Here is a 20,605-nt window from a genome sequence, read left to right as displayed (position 1 = left end):
CCCGGTAATTAGGACTCAGAAACTTTGTCACTTAAACTAACAATTAAACAACCACCCAGTCAGCCAGATTCTCTTTCAAGTGTATAAGTAAAATACACTTTATCAGAGAAAAAATGCTCTCATGCTGATTTCCCTTCCCCCAACCTAAATCTTCTTTTTTCTTTTTAATGAGGCCTTATGCCTCAATTGAGGAAGAGAATTCCTCTTTAACGGGCAATCCCTGATAAGAAAGTATGCTGGGGTGTTGGATATTTCTATACCACTTTTCTAGGTTATGTGATTGGATTTTTACTGAGGGGGAAACTCCTCCTGAAGCCTCCATGTGCCTGAATGGGGCAAGATATGGATATTTTCTTCCCTTGTGTTAACCTTTAAAACAACTATATCTAACAGCTTGCTTTTCTGAGAAGACTGGGTCAAAAGGAGACCAATATACTTATATTTAGCAAAAGGTCCACTTATTGCTCAAGTTGGAGATAATGTAACTCAGGCTGATAAAATCTGACTAAATTGGCACTAAAAGGCAGTACTAAGTATTTCTAGGGGTACCTTTATTTTTTGCTTTAAAAAAGAAAATTATTGTGGGCGCCTGGGTGGCTCAGTCGGTTGAGTGTCCAACTTCCGCTCAGGTTACCATCTCACAGTTCATGAATTCAACCCTGGCTTTGGGCTCGCTGCTGTCAGTGTAGAGCCTGCTTCAGATCCTCTGTCTCCCTCTCTCTGACCCTCCCCTGCTCATGCACTCTCCAAAATAAATAAAACTTAAAAAAAAAAGAAAATTATTGGACATCATCCTACCAATTGCAGAGGAGAATTCTTTGAAGTTTATAAGGCAGTCAGAGTTTTCATCCAACAATCTGAATGTCCATAAGGCTAGTGAGTCTTTGTTTGCAGAATGAGCCCAGGGACTCAACAAGTGATATAACACTCTGAACTGCTGGCAGTCAATCTGATACTGTTCCAAATATGGCAGACTGGGGTCATGGTACTTCAATACTGGACAACCCAAACACCAATAATAAGAAAAAAACAGCTCTTTCTATTAAAAACAAATAAAAAGAGGAGAGTCATTAAATCATAAAAAGCAATTTTATAAAATTATTTTCTTTTAAGCATGTCTACTAAAATAATTAAAGATAAAATATTTAAAAGTGGTTGTGGTAAAATTTTGCTTAAAAAGTACTACTTTTCACTTGAAGAAGAACAACAGTACCTTAAAGATGACATAAAGTTCATCCAATTCATGAAGGCTCAATTTCACATCTTGTGATACAACACGCAACTTTAAAAAGATTAAAAGCAATTTATAATTTAACACTTCAGTATTAAAATTATTGAATCCATTTAGAAAAATCTCCCTCTGCAAGAATAATTTTCTTCTAACTTTTTAAAAGAATAACAAAGACAAATGTATAAATTTTGCCCTTTAAAAAGGTTGTACATAGGCTATAGTTCAATTATACTCTGATATGTACTTTGGTTCAACTCTGATATGTACTTTGATCTTCATCCCTTCATACCCAGACATCACTGCCAAAGGACATCCATTTAATGTCTATAAATATAAGTAACAGTATTCTAAGTCTCATTCCATATATTCCTCTCTTGACACATAAACAATGTGTCAAAGTCATCAAATGGGGTTGTCATTAAGCACTTCAAAGACACTGGGAGAGGTGTGCATTCCCTATCTGTGCCAAAAAACCTATAATCCAAGAAATAATAAGCTTAGAAAATATGTAATTTTATCCTACTCCATGAAGAACAAGCACCAATGGTACAACGATTTGGGTATTTAAGAAATTTAAAAGAGTAAAGCTAAAATATAGAATTAATAAAATAGTGGAAATGAAAAACAACTCACTACGCTCAATAAATAAAACAAAAAGCTGGTTAATTTAAAAAAAGTAAAATAGACAAATCTGGCAAGTGTGATAAAAGAAAACACAAATAAACATCATTGAGAAGTAAAATTATAATATAAACATAGGTATAAACATAGGTCATTAAAAGTGTTCAGCACAGAGGTAGCATTAAATATCTATTGAATGAATTCTTTAAGCTTTATATCAATATATCTGAAAGTCTAGATGAAATGAATAATTCTCTAGGACAAAAATTACCCAAATTAACCCAGAAAGAGCAAATTCTGAAGAGACAGAACTGAAAAGGTAATAAAAAGTCTGTCATCTACCAAAAGGCAGCAGATCCAAATAGTTTCATAGGCTCAATTCCTCAAACTTTCAGGTAATTGTTAATTCCTGTGTGATTTAAACTATTCCAGAGCATAGTAAAATATAATTTATTCCAAAATTCATTCTATGACGTGAGCACAACTCTCATTAGAAAACTAAAGTTAGCACACACATAGAAAGAAAACTGTAACCCAATGTCACTTTAACAAAGATGTAAAGAACACAGCTAAACTATTTAGCAAAATTATCAAAGCAGAATATTAAAATAATAATACAACATGACCAAACAGAATTCATTTCAAAAACCCAACAGAAGGATATTAGGAATTCCTTAATATAACTGACTACATTAACAAAGCAGAAAAATATATAAACTCAACATATGGAAAAATCTTTTGGTCAAAATTAACACTCAATACTGATTTTTAAAAAAAGGTCTGAATCAATAAGGCTCCAGGTCAACAGGAGTACAGTTGACCCTTGAATAACATGGGGGTTAGGGGCGCTGACCCCTTGTGTACTCAAAAATTGACATGTAACTTTTGACTCCCCGCAAATTTAACTACCAATAGCCTACTGTTGACCGGAAGCCCTACGAACAACATAAACAGTGGATTAACACACATTTTGTATGTTATATATATTATATAATGTGTTCTCACAACAAAGTAAACTAGAGAAAAGAAAATATTAAGAAAACCATAAAGAACAGAAAATACATTTACGGTACTATACTGTATTTATATATATATAAATCCATGTGTAAGTGGACCTGCACGGTATGAACCTATGTTGTTCAAGGGTCAACTGTACTTAAGTTTTGGGAAGTCAAAAGTTACATGTGGATTTTCAAGTGCACAGTGAATCGGGGCCCTTAACCTCTGCATTGTTCAGGGTCAACTATATAGCATGTCCATACTATGGTATACTATTCAGTATGTTAAGAAAAGTGAGGTAGAGCTATATGTACTGATATGCAATAACTATGATATATTTTTCAGTGAAAAAATTAAGTTGCAGAAAAAAGTAATTGGTATGATCTCATTTAAAAAACTGTATCAACCTCCCCCTCCAAAACACACACATTTATGTCTATAGATACATACTAAAAAGATCTGGAAGATCTTACTCCTTATTCCCTTACTCCTGGGGTAAGGAACTTTTACTTTTTTTAAAAAAATTACTTATTTAAATTCAAGTTAGTTAGCATACAGTGTAGTATTGGTTTCAGGAGTAGAATCCAGTGATTCATTGCTTACATATAACACTCAGTGCCCATCTCAACAAGGGCCCTCCTTAATACCCATCACCCTATCAACAAAAGGCAACAAGAGCCCAAATATCCATCGACTGATGAATGGATAAAGAAGATATGGTCTAAGATGTGGTGTGTGTGTGTGTATATATATATATAATGTGTGTGTGTGTGTGTATATATATATATATATATATATATATATATATATATATATAATGGAATACTACTCAGCAATCAAAAAGAATGAAATCTTGCTATTTGCAACAATGTGGATGGAATTAGAGGGTAGTATGCTAAGTGAAATAAGTCAGTCAGAGTAAGATATATGGTTTCACTCATATGTGGAATTTAAGAAACAAAACAGATGAACATAGGGGAAGGGAAGGGACTTTTATGTTTTTACATTTCTGTTATGTTTAAGTTATTAATAGTGAAAATGTATTACTTATTTTTTAAGTTAATATATAAAACCCAAAACAAGGGGGCTCTATGCTATGTCACAGTAATATCACTGAATTATTTAATTGAGAGCTAAACCCAGAATCTTCAGAAATGTTCATCTTCCCAGATTGGAATCTCTGAGGATGTGGCCATTAAGCAAGTAAGTTTACAAAAACAATACATGCTTATGATAAAAGCTCAATCAGTACAGAAGGATATATACAGCAAAGTAAAACTCTCCCTCTTCCAACCAGCAATCTATTAATCCCATTAACCAGAGACAACCAATATTAACAGCTTCTTATATAGACATCCAAATATTAAAAAGGAGAGTACTTAGAAACACAGTTTTATAGCTTTTTTACCTTATCTTAGGTTTCTAAGGATAATAAAATATATTAACAGCAATGACTACTGACTATGTAGGTCAGCTGTTCGCAATGATGAAGCACGTCAAAAATATGTTATGCTTAAATGCCTATATCACAGCATTCAATATTAAAGGTCAAATAACAAAACACTTTGGAGAAATCAACATAATTCCATTAGAAGAAAATAACTTACTTCCTCTCAAATTTACAGTAAGCTAAGCTGTGGCAAGAATCTAGCTCAAAAGTTTAGTTATATTCATTTTCTTCACATGGAATGTTAATTTTTTAAAGGAAGTTGGAAAAAAATGTTAATCCAATTGGCTTTCCCCCCATAGGGCAGATACTCACCACATTCTGCTTTGTTGTTTCCTCTAGGGTCTGTATGACATACAACCTATTTCGACAGCGCAAGCTGTGTATATCTTCATAGCGAATATTACCATATTTCTGCAAAAAAAATGATTTCAGCAGATACTCATTCATAATAAATATCTGCTTTTCTTACACCTGAATTTCATCAGACTCAATTCTCAGAGGCCTTGGTTCTATTTCTAGCTATTTTCCTAACTTGTTCAGTGGTTATGCAAATTTTCACCTCCCACGTTTCAGTTGTTCTATAGATTTACTGGAGAGAATTCAATCTACTATGTGTCTAGACTATGTATAAGAACATTGGAAAAATTCTTAGTCTCTAAGAAGAATTTTCACCTTTTTATATGGTGATAGATATTTATAAGTGGTCATTATCTGTGAAAGCAAGTGAGAATCATTTCATTTAAAGATAGCAAACTGAAGCAGGTGAGTCTATATGACCTAGGAAGAGTTGATAGAACTCATTTTTATACAATGGAGCACTACTCAGCCATAAAAAGAATGAAATCTTGCCATTTGCAACACATGGATGGACCGTGAGGGTATTATGCTAAGTGAAATAAGTCAGAGAAAGACAAATACTACATGATTTCACTTATAAGTAGAATTTAAAAAATAAACAAAACGCAAACTCATAGATGCAGAGAACAGAGCAGTAGTTGCCAGAGGAGAGGGGAGTTGGAGGGGGAAAAATGGGTATGGGGGGATCAAGAGATACAAAGCTCCAGTTATAAAGTAAGTCCATGGAGATATAAAGTACAGCATAGGGAATATACTCAATAATATTGTATTAACTTTGTATGGTGACAGATGATAACTACACTTACTGTAGTGATCAGTTCACGATGTATACAATACGAATGTTGAATCAGTGTATTGTACACAGGAAATTAATATAATATTGTATATCAATTATACCTCAATAAAATAAACAAATGAAATTGATTTTAAATTATATCTTTAGTTGTATTATTATCTTATTCTTTTTTTTTAATTTTTTTTTTCAACGTTTATTTATTTTTGGGACAGAGAGAGACAGAGCATGAACGGGGGAGGGGCAGAGAGAGAGGGAGACACAGAATCGGAAACAGGCTCCAGGCTCTGAGCCATCAGCCCAGAGCCCGACGCGGGGCTCGAACTCAGGACCTGGCTGAAGTCGGACGCTTAACCGACTGCGCCACCCAGGCGCCCCGTATTATCTTATTCTTGATATACCACTAGAGATATAACTATAGTACTGATCATTTAAACTATGCTATGTAATTATATTTGTGGTATAAAAAAAAACTTACCTCATTTGACTCTCTAATCAAATCTGTAATATCCACTTTAATAAGACTGCTTTTCTCATCACTCACATTTGAACCCTGCTGAACACTTGAAGGCAATGGGCTATCCTTATTAGTGACACTGTCAAAGAACCTATCCAAAAGTGACAGTAATACAAAAATTAGTGGAAGTAAAATGCAGAGAAAATGATAGCTAATTTCTCCCTAGTTAGAGGTTAATGTCAACTGATAGGACAAAGGGTGGTCTTATGAAGAAGTGGAATCTGAAGATGGTTAGTAACTAGGAAGACAAGGGAGAGGGGAATGGGATGGTGAAGAAATTATTTCAGAGGCAGAGAGGAGAGCATGAGGAAAGCAAATAGGCTCAGAGAGTACTCAGTAAATACCACATAGCCTAGTACGGATGGAATACAGGGTATGTAGAGGCACGTAAGGAGAAATAAAAAAGATCCATTGAGGCCCTAACGTAGAGTGTTCTGAATGCCAGAGTGTTTATATTTTATTCTGTACAAAATGGTATTTGATGCACCCTTACAATAGTGACCCATTCATTTAACATATACGTACATAGTGTACATGTGCACATGCGCGTGAGCATGCGCGTGCACACACACACACAAAGTGCTCCAATATAAAATAACATTCACAGAAAAAGTACTGGGAAAATAAGGCTCAGTATACCTGACTGAAATTACCTGAAAACCAGAATGATCTCTCCCACTGGTTTTTAACATTATCAACTATTCTTCCCTCTTCAAACTACTTTTACACAACAATACTTTATAGCTCAAACTGGGACTATGAAAGTCCCAGCGTACTGAATCAACAATATTAGTGTAAATGTGTATGTTACCAAGTGACTTACTTCAGAGGGATCTGCTCTTACTATATCTTATTTTGAAACAGAGAAGTGGACATTAGTCCTAGATTTTTCATACAACTAGCTTTGTGACACTGGGCAAATTGTTTAAAGCTTCTAGGGCTATTTCCTCATCTGCAAAACAAAGGGACTGAACAAGATCATCTCCAAGGGGCTCTCCAGATTTAAACGTTACAGTTCTGACAGTACCTGTTTAAAGTTGTCACAGCTTCAGCATCATCTTTACATGTGATCAGTTTGTCTAAATTATAGTCAAGTATTGCCAATCCCAGTTGTAAAATGGCCTTTATTCCATCATAGAAGAAACAGTCCACCACATTCACTGCACTTTCAATAGGCAGCACACTAATAAAAAGTGTGAGGAACCATGAGAGAGAAACTGAGGAAAAGAATGTCATATCGGTCATACGTTCTGTAAGTTGGGGAAAGTGATCCCTGATAAGTTCTTCAAAGACTGCCTGATCCACCAAGGCACCTGGTGAGCATAAAAAGAAGTTTAAAAATGAATCCCCTTCAAAAGGATTTGTTTCTGATACCTTCCCACTTACTAGTATGCCAATATATCTCATTTCTATTCCTTCAATTATGAACTTCTTCAGTGCCTTTCCTATATTTCACACATCTCTTTATCTGCTAGTAAAGTGTCATGAATCAAGAAGCACTTGAGAAACTCAGTTCAAATTCATTTGAACAGTAATTTATTCACTCTTTTGCAGAAACCTGTAATAGGCACCATAAGAGATACTCCAATTAATGAAATAGCCTCATCTTCAAAGAGCTTAATATCTAGTAGAACTTCAGATCAATACACAAATAACTATAATGAAAGAACTTTAGATAAATACACAAATAACTATAATGAAAGAATGAAATGCAATCAATAACCCAGCCATGATACTGAAGGCGTATGAGTGTACAAAGTAGAAACCACCTACAGCTTTAAGGTAGAGTATCAAAATCTGTAAATATTTGATGACTGAAGAAAATATTATACAATTAACAAACTAAGAACTTGACCCTTCTTTTAAACCTTGAAAATATCAATACAATTCATATAAATGTAGAGATTTCAAGCTGGTTAAAATCTCTCTCTCATTAAGTAATTATTAAAAATGTTCCAGTAGCTCTGGATGCTTCAGATCACCACTGTTTTAGCAATACAGAGATAGTCAACTTAAAATTTCTATTTCTTATTAAGAAACAGACCAGGCATTTTATCTTAAAAAAGCAACATAATAAAAAAACTTTCCAATCATATATTCAGTACAAAAAGCTCTTCTCATGAGCATATCAGTGAATGTAACATTTTGATACTGCTTACATTTTGTGTATTTCAAAACCTAATTGATCAGTTCTTCCACTTGATACATAAATTGGTACATAATTACAAGAGACATATAAATTGTTCAGAAAAAAATATGTGCTTATATATGGGATATGTATGTGTGTGTGTTTACCAATGATTCGACGGTTAAAATAATCAGGCAACATCCGTTCACACACAGCAACCAGAAGCCAAAAAGCTTCTTCCTCTTTTGCATACAGAAGCAACACTGAAGTTAAAATGTTCATTGCCTAAAATTGACAGAAAAATAAATAAATAAATACTGCCTGGGTGATGATTACACTTCTTTTTCAAACCCTAGTTTCAGTAATAAAAACTACGAAAAGTAATCATAATGGAAACATAAGCACTCTGAGCCAGTCTAAAGCAAAACAAGGTAAAGTCTGGCTAACATTTGCAATCAGTTACTTTATACAGTAAATTCAAAGAAAATGAAGCAGTAATATGAATATAGAACAAAATAAGCAAAACCTCTGTAATTTTACACTAAATTCAGTGAATAAAGTATCTTAATTATTGCAAATCTGGAAAAACACATAATTTAAGAACATATTAAAACTGGAGAAACAAACTTCATCTGTATTTTCAACTGCCTATAAAAGAACATCTCTTAAATATCAATCATCCTCAATTGTGTTCAAAACTAAACACCTTTTCTCATTAAACAGGATTCTCTTCTTTGCTATCCTAATTTTGATCATGCTCGAAACCCTTTATCTGCCACATCCAATGTGTCTTTACAGCCTAGTTTCTTCTTATAAAATGTCTTTTTGATCTGCTTTATCCTCTCCATTCCACCCTAACTTTCTCCTTGTAATCTATCTTGCATACAAATGTCAGATCATTACTTTTACATTTGGCCACAGAGCTTGTTATGAAGGTAATAAACCCTTAATGTATAGAATCTGGAAAGAATGGAAATGTATGAAGGAAATTAAATCTCCTGTATCCTACCTACCCAGAGACCACCACTGTTAATAAGTTGATGTACTATGGGTGTGCATATGTGTGCTTTCCTTCCTTTTTCCCCTTCTAAAGTTTGTGTTTTTTTTCACTTACCATCTTATTACACATTCTCAATGCCATTAAATAATTCTAAAACAGTGTATTTAATGACTATGAAATAATCTAGTAAGTTGAATATACTATAAATTATTCAACCATTCTACTATTGTTGGACATTTATTTTGAATCCAATTTTTCACTACTATATGTAACACTGCAATGAATGTCTTTGTATACAAATCTTCAAGTATGTTATTCTTTTCTCAGGAAAGATATACATAACAATGAAAGTATTCAAATAATACTATTTTTAAATGACATATTACTACCAAATTATATTCCAGAAAGACTGTACCAATTTATATTCCTGACCAACAGTGTTTGAATGTTTATTTCACTGCTCCTTTGTCAATACTAAATACTGAGAATTGTAATAATTACAATTGGTCCTTGTTGATTTGATGGTGAAAATGTTGATTTGATAGTTTTAATTTGAGTTTTTTGAGGCCAAACTTTCTCCTTTTTATACTTTATTAATCCATCTGTACTTTTGGTTCTATGACTAATCTTTTCATGCTTGTTGCTCATTTTTATATTTTAATACTTTTCTTATAGATTTGTGTATTAAGTATGTAGATTCCTTGCCAGATCTGGCACTGTATTTGACCTCAAGTTTAGTTTTTACCCCATCAATTTTCCTGTTCAAGAAGCCATAATGGCTTAGTCTGTTAAGCATCCAACTTCAGCTCAGGTCATGATCTCGTGGTCTGCAACATGGTTCAAGCCCTGCGTTGACAGCTCAGATCCTACAGCCTGCTTCAGATTCTGTGTCTCCCTCTCTCTGCCCCTTCTCTGCTTGTGCTCGGTCTCTCTCTCTCTCAAAATAATAAACTTTAAAAAGTTTTTAAAAAGAAGCCATAATGGGAGGGGGGGTCAGTGAAAATGGCAGAGTAAGGCCCTCTGAAAGTGCTCTCCTTTATATAAGAAACAAGAACACTGGTTCGGGCGCCTGGGTGGCTCAGTCAGTTGAGTGTCCAACTTCGACTCAGGTCATGATCTCGCAGTTCGTGAGTTCAAGCCCTGCGTTGGGCTATGTGCCGACAGCTCGGAGCCTGGAGCCTGTTTCCGATTCTGTGTCTCCCTCTCTTTGCCCCTTCCCCACTCATGCTCTGTCTCTGTCTCTCAAAGATGAATAAACATTTTAAAAATTTTAAAAAAAGAAACAAGAACACTGGAAGATACTGTCAGAATCAATTTTTCAGAACTCTGAAAATTAACCAAAATCTTATAACAACTCAGAAAGCATTTATTTAATAAAATGGCTGAATCTAAGTAAAAACAGTGAGCTCTGTGGCATTTTAAATTGCCTGATACACATACCTCCTCCTCAGCTTCACATTAGCCTTAAAAACCAACACTCCAGCAATTATAGTAAAAACACCTAGCAGCCACTGCAGGGACCAGGCAGGGCTGGAGCTCCTTCAGAGCCCCATTTTCACATAATTGTCATTATTTGGCCTGTCTGGTGGTTTCCACATGAAGACTCCACTCACAAGGCTGTGTTTATTTGACCTGACACAGTGTTCATGGTAGGCAAACCCTTCTTTCAGTGTGTTTGTTGAAAACAATTGGAGGCAGTTGTTGAACATGCGGCTTGCTGAGGCAGTGGATAAAAGTTGGGTCAAATAATAGGCTAATAAAGGGTCAAAATGAAAAAACTGGGGAATGAGATACCCATAGGGGGCTTTGTAAGGCTCTAAGAAATTCCTGGGAATCTAGAAGGCCATGTGCACGATATGGCTTTATGCATGCCCAGAGCTGTGTGTATGCTCAGGAAAGAACAGAAAAGGCCCTAAGCTCTCACCTCTGGTTAATCTTGAAGTTCTACACAAGTAGGATGTGATAGAGAATAGAAAAAATAGGGAAAAATCAACAAAACCAAAAGTTGGTTCTTTGGAAAGATTTTTAAAAATTGAAACAAACCCTGAAATACCTTTAGGTAGCCTAACCAAAAAGATAAAAAACAGAGAAAGGACTCAAATTATTAAAATCAAGAAACAGGGGCGCCTGGGTGGCGCAGTCGGTTAAGCGTCCGACTTCAGCCAGGTCACGATCTCGCGGTCCGTGAGTTCGAGCCCCGCATCGGGCTCTGGGCTGATGGCTCAGAGCCTGGAGCCTGTTTCCGATTCTGTGTCTCCCTCTCTCTCTGCCCCTCCCCCGTTCATGCTCTGTCTCTGTCCCAAAAATAAATAAACGTTGAAAAAAAAATTAAAAAAAAATAAAATCAAGAAACAGAGAACAGTACTACCAATCTTAACAGAAATAAAAAGGATTCTAAGGGAATATGCTAACAAATGAGATAACCTAGATATAAAATGGTTAATGAGATAACCTAGATATAAAATGGTTAATTCCTAGAAAAACACAAACTACCGAGACCAACTCAAGGAGAAACAGAAAAATCTGAATAGACCTATAAGAAGTAGTGACTGAATTAGTAATGACATAATTTCCTGCAAAGAAGACTCTAGGAACAGATAGCTTCTCTAGCAAATTCTACCAAACATTTAAAGAAGAATTAACATCAATCCCTTATAACTCTTCAAAAAAATAGGAGAGGAAGAAATACTACCCACCTTATTCTATGAGGCCCTGATACTAAAACCAAAGAGGTATCTTAACCAGATATCATTTTATTTTATGAATATAAATGTAAAAATACTAAGCAAAATACTAGCAAACTGAACCCAATAACACATAAAAAGGATTATAGAGCCAAGACCCAGGGAGATTTATCTTGGAAATACAAGGAGGGTCAACATATGAAAATACATCAATGTAATACAGGACATTAACAGAATAAAAGTAAAAAACCACATGATTATCTCAATAGACAAAGAAAAATGGTTTGACAAAATCCAACACCCTTTCATGATAAAAACATTCAACCTAGGAATATATAAGAACTTCCTCAACTAGTCCCATCAGCCATGAGTCAGTACAGTTCACATGGCTTTTTGATCAAAAGCAATAAAACCTGCTTATTAAATTCAGACTTTTTCTTGGCTTGAAAGATTCTCCATGATTTTGTCCTACACAAACTTATTTACTTCTTGATTCTAACATAAATCTAGCCAGACTGATCTCCGTGGTAGGCTTATTCTCACATGAATGGTATCGCTCATATTGTTACTTTAACTCAGAATAACTTTCCTTGTGCCCTCCATGTTTCTAACTTTGCTCTCATCTTTTAGAAGTCAAAAGCATGTGCCACCTACTTTGAAGGTGCCTCTATACTACTATATATAGATAACATTGTGGACTCTGTGAGTATAAGTTCTTTGAGAAAAGAAGTGCCACACTTGTTGTTTTGTTTTTTTTTTACCTCTCAGAGATCCTAAAATACGCTAAATATTGTAATTTAGGTGATCCATTCACTTAAATTGTTTTTCAAAAAAATTCTCTATTGATAAGGTTTAATGGATAGAATTGATACATAATCATTATAAGTGCTCAGCCCACTATAAAGGAATATGTGGCTGATAGTGCTAGCTATCCACCACAGTCCAGTCTCCCTTCTTCCATAGTATCTGGATATATATATGCTCAGTCACACTATATTTTGCAGACTTCTTTGTAAACAGGTGTGGCCAGAAGACTAAGACCTTCCAACAGAATGTGGATGAAGTGATATATGCACATTCTAGGCCTACTAGCCAATAAAATCTATAATTGTTTCTCCATGCTCTCTCCGGTTTCCTGTGAATGGTAATGGCAATGAAAGAACATCTTGGAAGCCATGTTTTGAAGATGACAGGGAGTGCTTCAGCCTAAGGCCCTGAATAATCTCATGAACGAGAGCTGCCTACTGACTTAAATACTTGCTCTTCTGTTTATTCCTTTGAGGAAACGTCTATTGTGTTTAAGCTATTACCTATTTGAGGTTATTTGTGTTAGCAGTCTAGCATCCCTAGTTAATATAGTGTGCTCCTAAAGGATTTTTTCAATGATTCCCCCACTGTCTACAAAATAAAATTCAAACTCCTGACCTCTCCAATCTACCTGATATTTTTCCTCTATCTACTTAGCTTCATTCACCCTACATTTCTAAGAAACAAAACATGGTTCTACATACATTCTATGTTTACCTCTATCTGTGTTTGGTTACACTGATGCTTCTACCTGGAACATTCTTTCATTCCAGCTCCATACATCCAAAATTCACCAATTATCAAGACCTACAAATGCTACCTCTTCCACGAAGTCTTCTCGGATTCCTCCAGATGAAAATAATTTATTCATATGATAAATCCTGATAGAACTTTACATTTCTTTAATAATTTGTCCCACTTGCTTTTTATTTGCCAATGAATATGTTTTAATACTTACTCGTTCGTATACTTTCAAGGGCAGGATCCTTATAGGATTCATCTTTATATAGTCTTAAGCACCTAGCACAGTATCTTTTACAGAGCAGGAATGCAATAAACACTTGTTAAATGTAAAAGAAAAATGAAGTAATGAAATATCAATTCTCTTAAGTATTCCCGCTACCATCTACTTAGATTAAAAATAAGCCCTTATCAATCTCAGCCCAACCTTTCTTATCACAATTTTCAAATAGAGCTATATTTGATATGATTTTACCATTTGGAATATGTACACAGATGGGCTCATACTGAAATCATACCTGGCAGTATCCAATTTTGGGATTCCTGTATGCATAAGCAGTGAGTACCCGCCTCAGAGCAGATATGCCAGTGTCACTCTGAAAGGCTGGGTGTTCAGGCAGGGAGCGACGCAAATCACGTTCAATTTCTTCAGTAGCCAAGTTGCAGGTCCCTAAGGACTGCTCAACCACTTCAGCATAATAGCCAGGATTAGCAGCCATTTCATTAACAGCACCTGTAAAGACAACTGCATTAACGTACAAAAGAAGAGGAATGTAATAAGGCCAACACTTGCATATATACATAAAGAACTGGATAACCTTTAAATTTAGCTTTATACTCAATTAATATCCTAGTACAAACAAAAGAAAAGGCTTCACTAGAATATAACATCAGGACACCAATTTAAAAAATATATTTATTTATTTTTGAGAGGAGGATGTGAGGGAGACAGAATCCAAAGTCCGCGCAGAGCCCAAAGCGGGGATCGATCTCACAAACTGTGAGATCCTGACCTGAGAGGACACTAAACGGACTGACCTACCCAGGCACCACCGCCAGGACACCAATTTTATCCAACAGAATTTTCATAAACTGTTTTTTTTCCCTTAACTTTCCTTTGACACTAGAGCTAGAGATATTACCAGTTAGCCATATCTTGCCTAATAAACTAATTTGCTCAGACAATGGATGTGTGGATATATAAGTAAGTACACATAACTACCTTATTCTCTTTGACTAGTCTGAACTCATGAATAAGAGTTTGTTCTAGCCATCTTTGTAATTGTTTTTACTTAGTGCATAACTCCTAGAAGGGGCATGGCTAGTATCTGTTAGTAAAGTGAATAAATACCTGAAAAAAGCATCCACAGCTCTCCTCTTAAGGTCTCTGGAATCCCTCTTACAACCAGATCTCGAGTCTTTTTGGTCCGAAACATGCTAACCCCACGCCCACATTCTGTAAACAAGATGTTCCATGACTGTTCCTTCATTTTTTCTTTCAACTGTAACAAAAAATCAAAGCAACCAAACATGGTGACAAATGAACTTCTTTCAAATAACTTGAAAACTCTCTTCACTGTGAAGTAATACCCGTGGAAATCAAGAACAGAGAAAGTCAAAATCAGTATTCACAGAGAGGCCAAACACTGGAGCACTTTTCACAAATCTTTCAAATCCACGTGAGTCTAATAGATGTATTTTACTATTTTAATTCTTACCTAAACTCATATAAAAATGGGAAAAGCATTACACTTCAGAGGTAAAACTTTGAACCATTATTCTCCCCCACTCAACTCAATTTTAGAATTATTGGCAATCTATGCATATAAAACATGATGTTCAATTTTCATCGTTTATCTTAATTCTTGTTAATAGCCCCTTTTTTTTGAAAATAGCATTTTTATGTGATGGAATGAAATAAGTCACACAGTAGTACCTGCTGGAAAACCTTATCAAGCACCAAAAGAAGATTTCAGTTGTGGTACCTTTACCTTCTAGTCTGCTCTAAGATTTTTATTTTTGATAAACTGTTTCAGTCCATAGATTTTAGTATTTTGTTTTCCTACCATTTTGGAATTAAGATTCTCCAAATTCTGAGGGTGAAATACTGTCATTAAGGCTTCGGTGTTCACAGTTTTACTGCATTCTCTCTGACATGTCAAAGACTGTACCTCAATATTATCGGATGGGTCTGTAGAATCAGAACTAATAGGAACCTAAAAAAGAAAAAATGTAATTGTCCCAAATGTATGCTTAAAAGTTTCTGCAAGAAGAAAAAGTGCTCATGCTTTATCTATCATTTATAAAGCACAATCTGTCTACATAATAAATATTGAAGCAATGTCTCAGAGAGACATTGTTTTTCTTTTGAAATTAGAGATAGCAAGAAATTAGTGTCTGGAACAGCAAACTCAAGACTTCAGTGAGCCCACTCCCCTGTAAAAACAAAATATTGGCAAAGAATTTTTAAAAATACAAGTTCAGAACACTGGAAATGAACCAAAGGCACAGAATGAACTGAAAAGCAGAGATACAACTAAAACTAATGAATCTCAATAGGACATCAGACTCTGTGAAGTTTTAACATGAGACTATTCTCATCATCCCTCCCTCCCAAGCTCAGAGGTATGGTAGCCATGAAAGCCTGCATTAACACAGCCAAAGGATCTTCTGGAGCTTCACTAAAATCCCCATCCCCAGAACACAGTCAATATTTTAACCAGACTAGCAGCTCCCTAGAAAATCCCCATTCTCAGGGTATTGTTATCATTTGATTTAATTCAGAACTCAGGTCTGTGAAAAAAGCCCAGTCCCCAGGGCATTACAGATGCGTAAGGCTATGATTTCAGTTTGGGGGAAACTGGAGCCTGGCTAAAAATCTAAAAGGAAGATCTAGATAACCATAGGGAACTTTGAAAGATTCTAACATATTCTTGGGGATCTAGAAGTACGTGTAAAAGTACAGGGGTGTGAAACTGGCCAGGAAAGAAACGGGACAGGGGAAGGCCCCATTTGCTCAATTCTGGCCTATTTTAGAGGTAAGAAGTGAAAGATAAGGCTGATTTAAAAGCTTCCAGAAGTTTGAGGTATACCTTCACACAAAGATTTCCTTTGCAAAAAGTAGAAAACTTAATGGTTCACAGCATTTAAGGAGCTCACTGACCCATCACTGGCTGGCCACTAATTTATACTGACTAAAGGGGGTAATCAGAGAAAGCCAGGTTTAAAAATAAAAACAGGAACTATTTTTAAAAAGCAACCAACAGAAAATGTCTTTGAGAGGGCCCAGTTCCTAGATTTTGTAAACTAAGAATGTAAAGTAGCTATTATAAATATATTAGAAGAATGAAAGGAAATTATGTTTAAAAAAAATAAGGACCCACTTAAAAAGTGGGCAAAAGATCTGAATATAGACCTCTCCAAAGAAGATAAAAAGATGACAAATAATCATATTAAAAAGATGTTCAATATTGTATCACTAGGGAATTGCAAATGAAAAAAACAATGAGATACTATTGGCTATTAAAATGGCTAAAATCCAAAACAGTGACAAGAACAAGTACTTGCTGCTGAGGATATGGAAAAAGAAATTTCATTCATTGCTGATGGAAATGCAAAAATGGTACAGCCACTTTGGAAGATGGTTGGCAGTTTCTTACAAAGCAAAACATAGCCTTACTATGATATGATTGAGGAATTGTGCTCCTAGGTATATACCCAGCTAGTTGAAAACGTATGTCCACACAAAAACCCACATATGAATGTTTATAGCAGCTTTATTCATAGTTGCCAAAAACTGAAGGCAACCAACGTATCCCTATTAAAGGTGAATGGATAAACATTGTGGTATATCCAGACAATGAAATATTTTTCCGCAATAAAAACTATCAACAAAACATAAAGAAATAAAAAAATCTGAACTTACTAATAACATGTAAGGACACTGAATCTGTAATCCAAAACCCCCCACCAAATAAAAGTGCTGGATCAGATAGTTTCATGGGTGAATTCTACTAAACATTTAAAGAATTAATGCCAATCCTTCTCAAATTCTTCCAAAAATCTAAAGGGGATGGGAACAATCCCAAACAAATTTTACAAGGCCAGAATACCCAATACTAAATCCAAATAAGAACACAAGAAAAGAAATTATAAACCAAAATCCCGATGAATAGAGATGCAAAAAATTCTCAACATCATACTAGCAAATCAAATTCAATAACACTTTAAAAGGATCATACACTATGATCAAGTGGGATTTATCCCTGGGAGGGAAGGATGGTTCAACATACACAAATCAATAAATGGCATACATCACATGAACAGAATAAAAAATAAAAAAACATGATCATCCCAAAAGCCATCAGACAAAATTCAATGTCCTTTCATGATAAAAACTTTCAACAATGTGGGTATAGAAGACACATACCTCAATAAAATAAAGGCCATATATGACAAGCCCACAGCTAACATCATGATCCATGGTAAAATGTTGAAAGCTTTCCCTTTGAGATTAGGAACAAGATAAGCCAGCCTACTCTCACCACTCCTATTCAAAATAGTACTACAAATCCTAGCTAGAGCCATCAGTCAAGATAAAGAAATAAAATGTATCCAAATAGGAAAGGAAGAAGTAAAATTGTTTCTGTTTGCTGATTAAAGGATTTTGTATACAGAAAACCCTAAAGATTCTACCAAAAACTACTAGAAGTGATAGAGGAATTCAGTAAAGTTAAATACAAAATCAACGTACAGAAATCTGCTTCATTCCTATACACTAATAATGAAACAGCAGAAAATGAAATTAAGAAAACAACCCCATTTACAATTGCAACAAAAATAATAAAATATCTAGGAATAAAATTAACCAAAGAGGTAAAAGACTTGTACTCTGAAACCCATAAAACACTGATGAAAGAAATTCAAGACAACACAAAGAAATGTAAAGATATTCCATGCTTATGAGTTGAAAGAACAAATATTGTTAAAATGTCTGTACTATCCAAAGCAATATATACACTTAATGTAATCCCTATCAAAATACCAACAGCATTTTCCACAGAACTGTAACAAACAATCCTAAAATTTGTATAGAACTATAAAAGACTTCGAATAGCCAAAGCAATCTTGAAAAAGAAAAACAAAACTGGAAGTATCATAATTCTAGATTTCAAATTATATTACAAAGTGGTAGTAATTAAAACAGCATGGTACTGACACAAAAATAGACACACAGATCAATGGAAGAGACAGAAAACTCAGAAGTAAACCCACAATTATATGGTCAATTAATTTTGACAAAGAAGGAATGAATACCCAATGGGAAAAAGACAGTCTCTTCAACAAATGGTGTTGGAAAAACTGGACAGCCATAGCAAAAGAATGAAGCTGGATCACTTTCTTATACCATACACAAAAATAAAGTCAAAATGGATTAAAGACCTAAATGTGAGACAGGAAACCATAAAAGTCCTTAAAGAGAGCACAGGCAGTAATCTCACATTGGCTGTAGCAACATTTTTCTAGACATGTTTCCTGAGGGAAGGGAAATAAAAGCAAAAATACGGTTTTAAGGTATGTTCCTTCTATCCCTACTTTCTTGAGGGTATTTTGTCAAATGCTTTTTCTGCATCTATTGAGAGGATCATATGGTTCAGATCCTTTCTTTTATTAATGTGGTGTATCATGTTGATTGATTTCTGAATATTCAACCAGCCCTGCAGTCCAGGAATAAATCCCACTTGATCATGGTGAATAATTCTTTTAATGTACTATTGAATATGATTTGTTAGTATCTTGTTGAGAATTTTTACATCCAGGTTCATCAGTGATATTGGCCTTTAATTCTCCTTTTCAGGGGGTTTTCGAATCAAGGTAATTCTGGCTTCATAGAAAATGGTGCTGGGACAATTGGACAGCGTCATGCAGAAGAATGAAACTGGACCACTTTCTTACACCATACACAAAAAATAGATTCAAAATGGATGAAAGACCTAAATGTGAGACAGGAAACCATCAAAATCCTACAGGAGAAAACAGGCAGCAACTTTTGACCTTGGCCGCAGCAACTTCTTACTAGACATGTCTCTGGAGGCAAGGGAAATAAAAGCAAAAATGTATTACTGGGACCTCATCAAGATAAAAAGCTTCTGCACAGTGAAGGAAACAATTAGCAAAACTAAAAGGCAACTTACAGAATGGGAGAAGATATTCACAAATGACCTATAGGATAAAGGGTTAGTATCCAAAATCTATAAAGAACTTATCAAACTTGGGCGCCTGGGTGGCTCAGTCAGTTAAACGTCCGACTTCAGCTCAGGTCATATGATCTCACGGTTTGTGAGTTCAAGCCCCTCATCAGGGTCTGTGCTGACAGCTCAGAGCCTGGAACTTGCTTTGGATTCTGTGTCTCCTTCTCTCTCTGCCCCTCCCCTGCTCATGCTGTCTCTCAAAAATAAATAAACATTAAAAAATTTTAAAAAAAGAACTTCTCAAACTCAACACCCAAAAACAAATAATCCAGTGAATAAATGAGCAGAAGACATGAATAGATACTTTTCCAAAGATGACACCCAGATGGCTAACAGAGACATGAAAAGATGCTCAACATCACTAATCATCAAAGAAGTAAAAATCAAAATCACAATGAGATACCACCTCACACCTGTCAGAATGTCTAAAATTAACTTTGGAAACAACAGTTATTGGTGAGGATGTGGAGAAAGGGGAACCCTCTTGCACTGTTGGTGGAAACGCAAACTGGTGCAGCCACCCTGGAAAACCGTATGGAAGTTCCTCGAAAAAATTAATAATATTGGCACCTGGGTGGCTCAGTCAGTTAAGTGTCTGACTCTTGATTTCGGCTCAGGTCATGATCTTGTGGTTCATGAATTCCAACCCCGTGAATTCCACCTCTAGCGCAGAGCCTGCTTGAGATTCTCTCCCTCTCTCTTCCCCTCCCCTGTGTGTGCTCTCACAAAATAAACTTTGAAAAAAATTAAAAATAGAACTACTCTATGACCCAGCAATTACACTACTAGGTATTTATCCAAAGGATACAAAAATGTTGTTTCAAAGAATCACATGCACCCCAATGTTTATAGCTATATTAACAATAGCCAAAAATGGAAAGAGCCCAAATGTCCATCAACTGATGAATGGATAAAAATGATGTGGTATATGTATACAATGGAATATAACTCGGTGATAACAAAAAAGAATGAAATCTTGCCATTTGCAACAACGTGGATGGAACTAGAGTGTATTATGTTAAGAGA

At 35.2% G+C, this 20,605-nt stretch overlaps 1 protein-coding gene across 2 annotated transcripts in view; it reads right to left on the bottom strand.

Moving 5' to 3' along the window:
• The window catches only part of TBC1D8B (TBC1 domain family member 8B), a 60,900-nt gene that overhangs the window by 9,783 nt on the left and 30,512 nt on the right, over positions 1-20,605 (bottom strand). The window contains exons 8-16 of one of the 2 annotated variants that reach the window (XM_043571514.1): positions 15,395-15,544; positions 14,680-14,830; positions 13,847-14,061; positions 8,264-8,381; positions 6,996-7,281; positions 5,930-6,059; positions 4,614-4,712; positions 1,214-1,282; positions 799-1,039 (exon numbers count right to left, since the gene is read on the bottom strand). In XM_043571514.1, the coding sequence (XP_043427449.1) occupies positions 799-1,039; positions 1,214-1,282; positions 4,614-4,712; positions 5,930-6,059; positions 6,996-7,281; positions 8,264-8,381; positions 13,847-14,061; positions 14,680-14,830; positions 15,395-15,544 (1,459 nt within the window). The remainder of the gene's footprint in view (positions 1-798; positions 1,040-1,213; positions 1,283-4,613; positions 4,713-5,929; positions 6,060-6,995; positions 7,282-8,263; positions 8,382-13,846; positions 14,062-14,679; positions 14,831-15,394; positions 15,545-20,605) is intronic. The other variant, XM_043571515.1, reaches the window with a different exon arrangement.

This window comes from Prionailurus bengalensis, chromosome X (genome assembly GCF_016509475.1).
Source record: "Prionailurus bengalensis isolate Pbe53 chromosome X, Fcat_Pben_1.1_paternal_pri, whole genome shotgun sequence".
Classification (NCBI taxonomy): Eukaryota; Metazoa; Chordata; class Mammalia; order Carnivora; family Felidae; genus Prionailurus; species Prionailurus bengalensis.
Note: the sequence above shows the minus strand (reverse complement) of the source record. Positions and strands in the feature narration are given on the sequence as shown.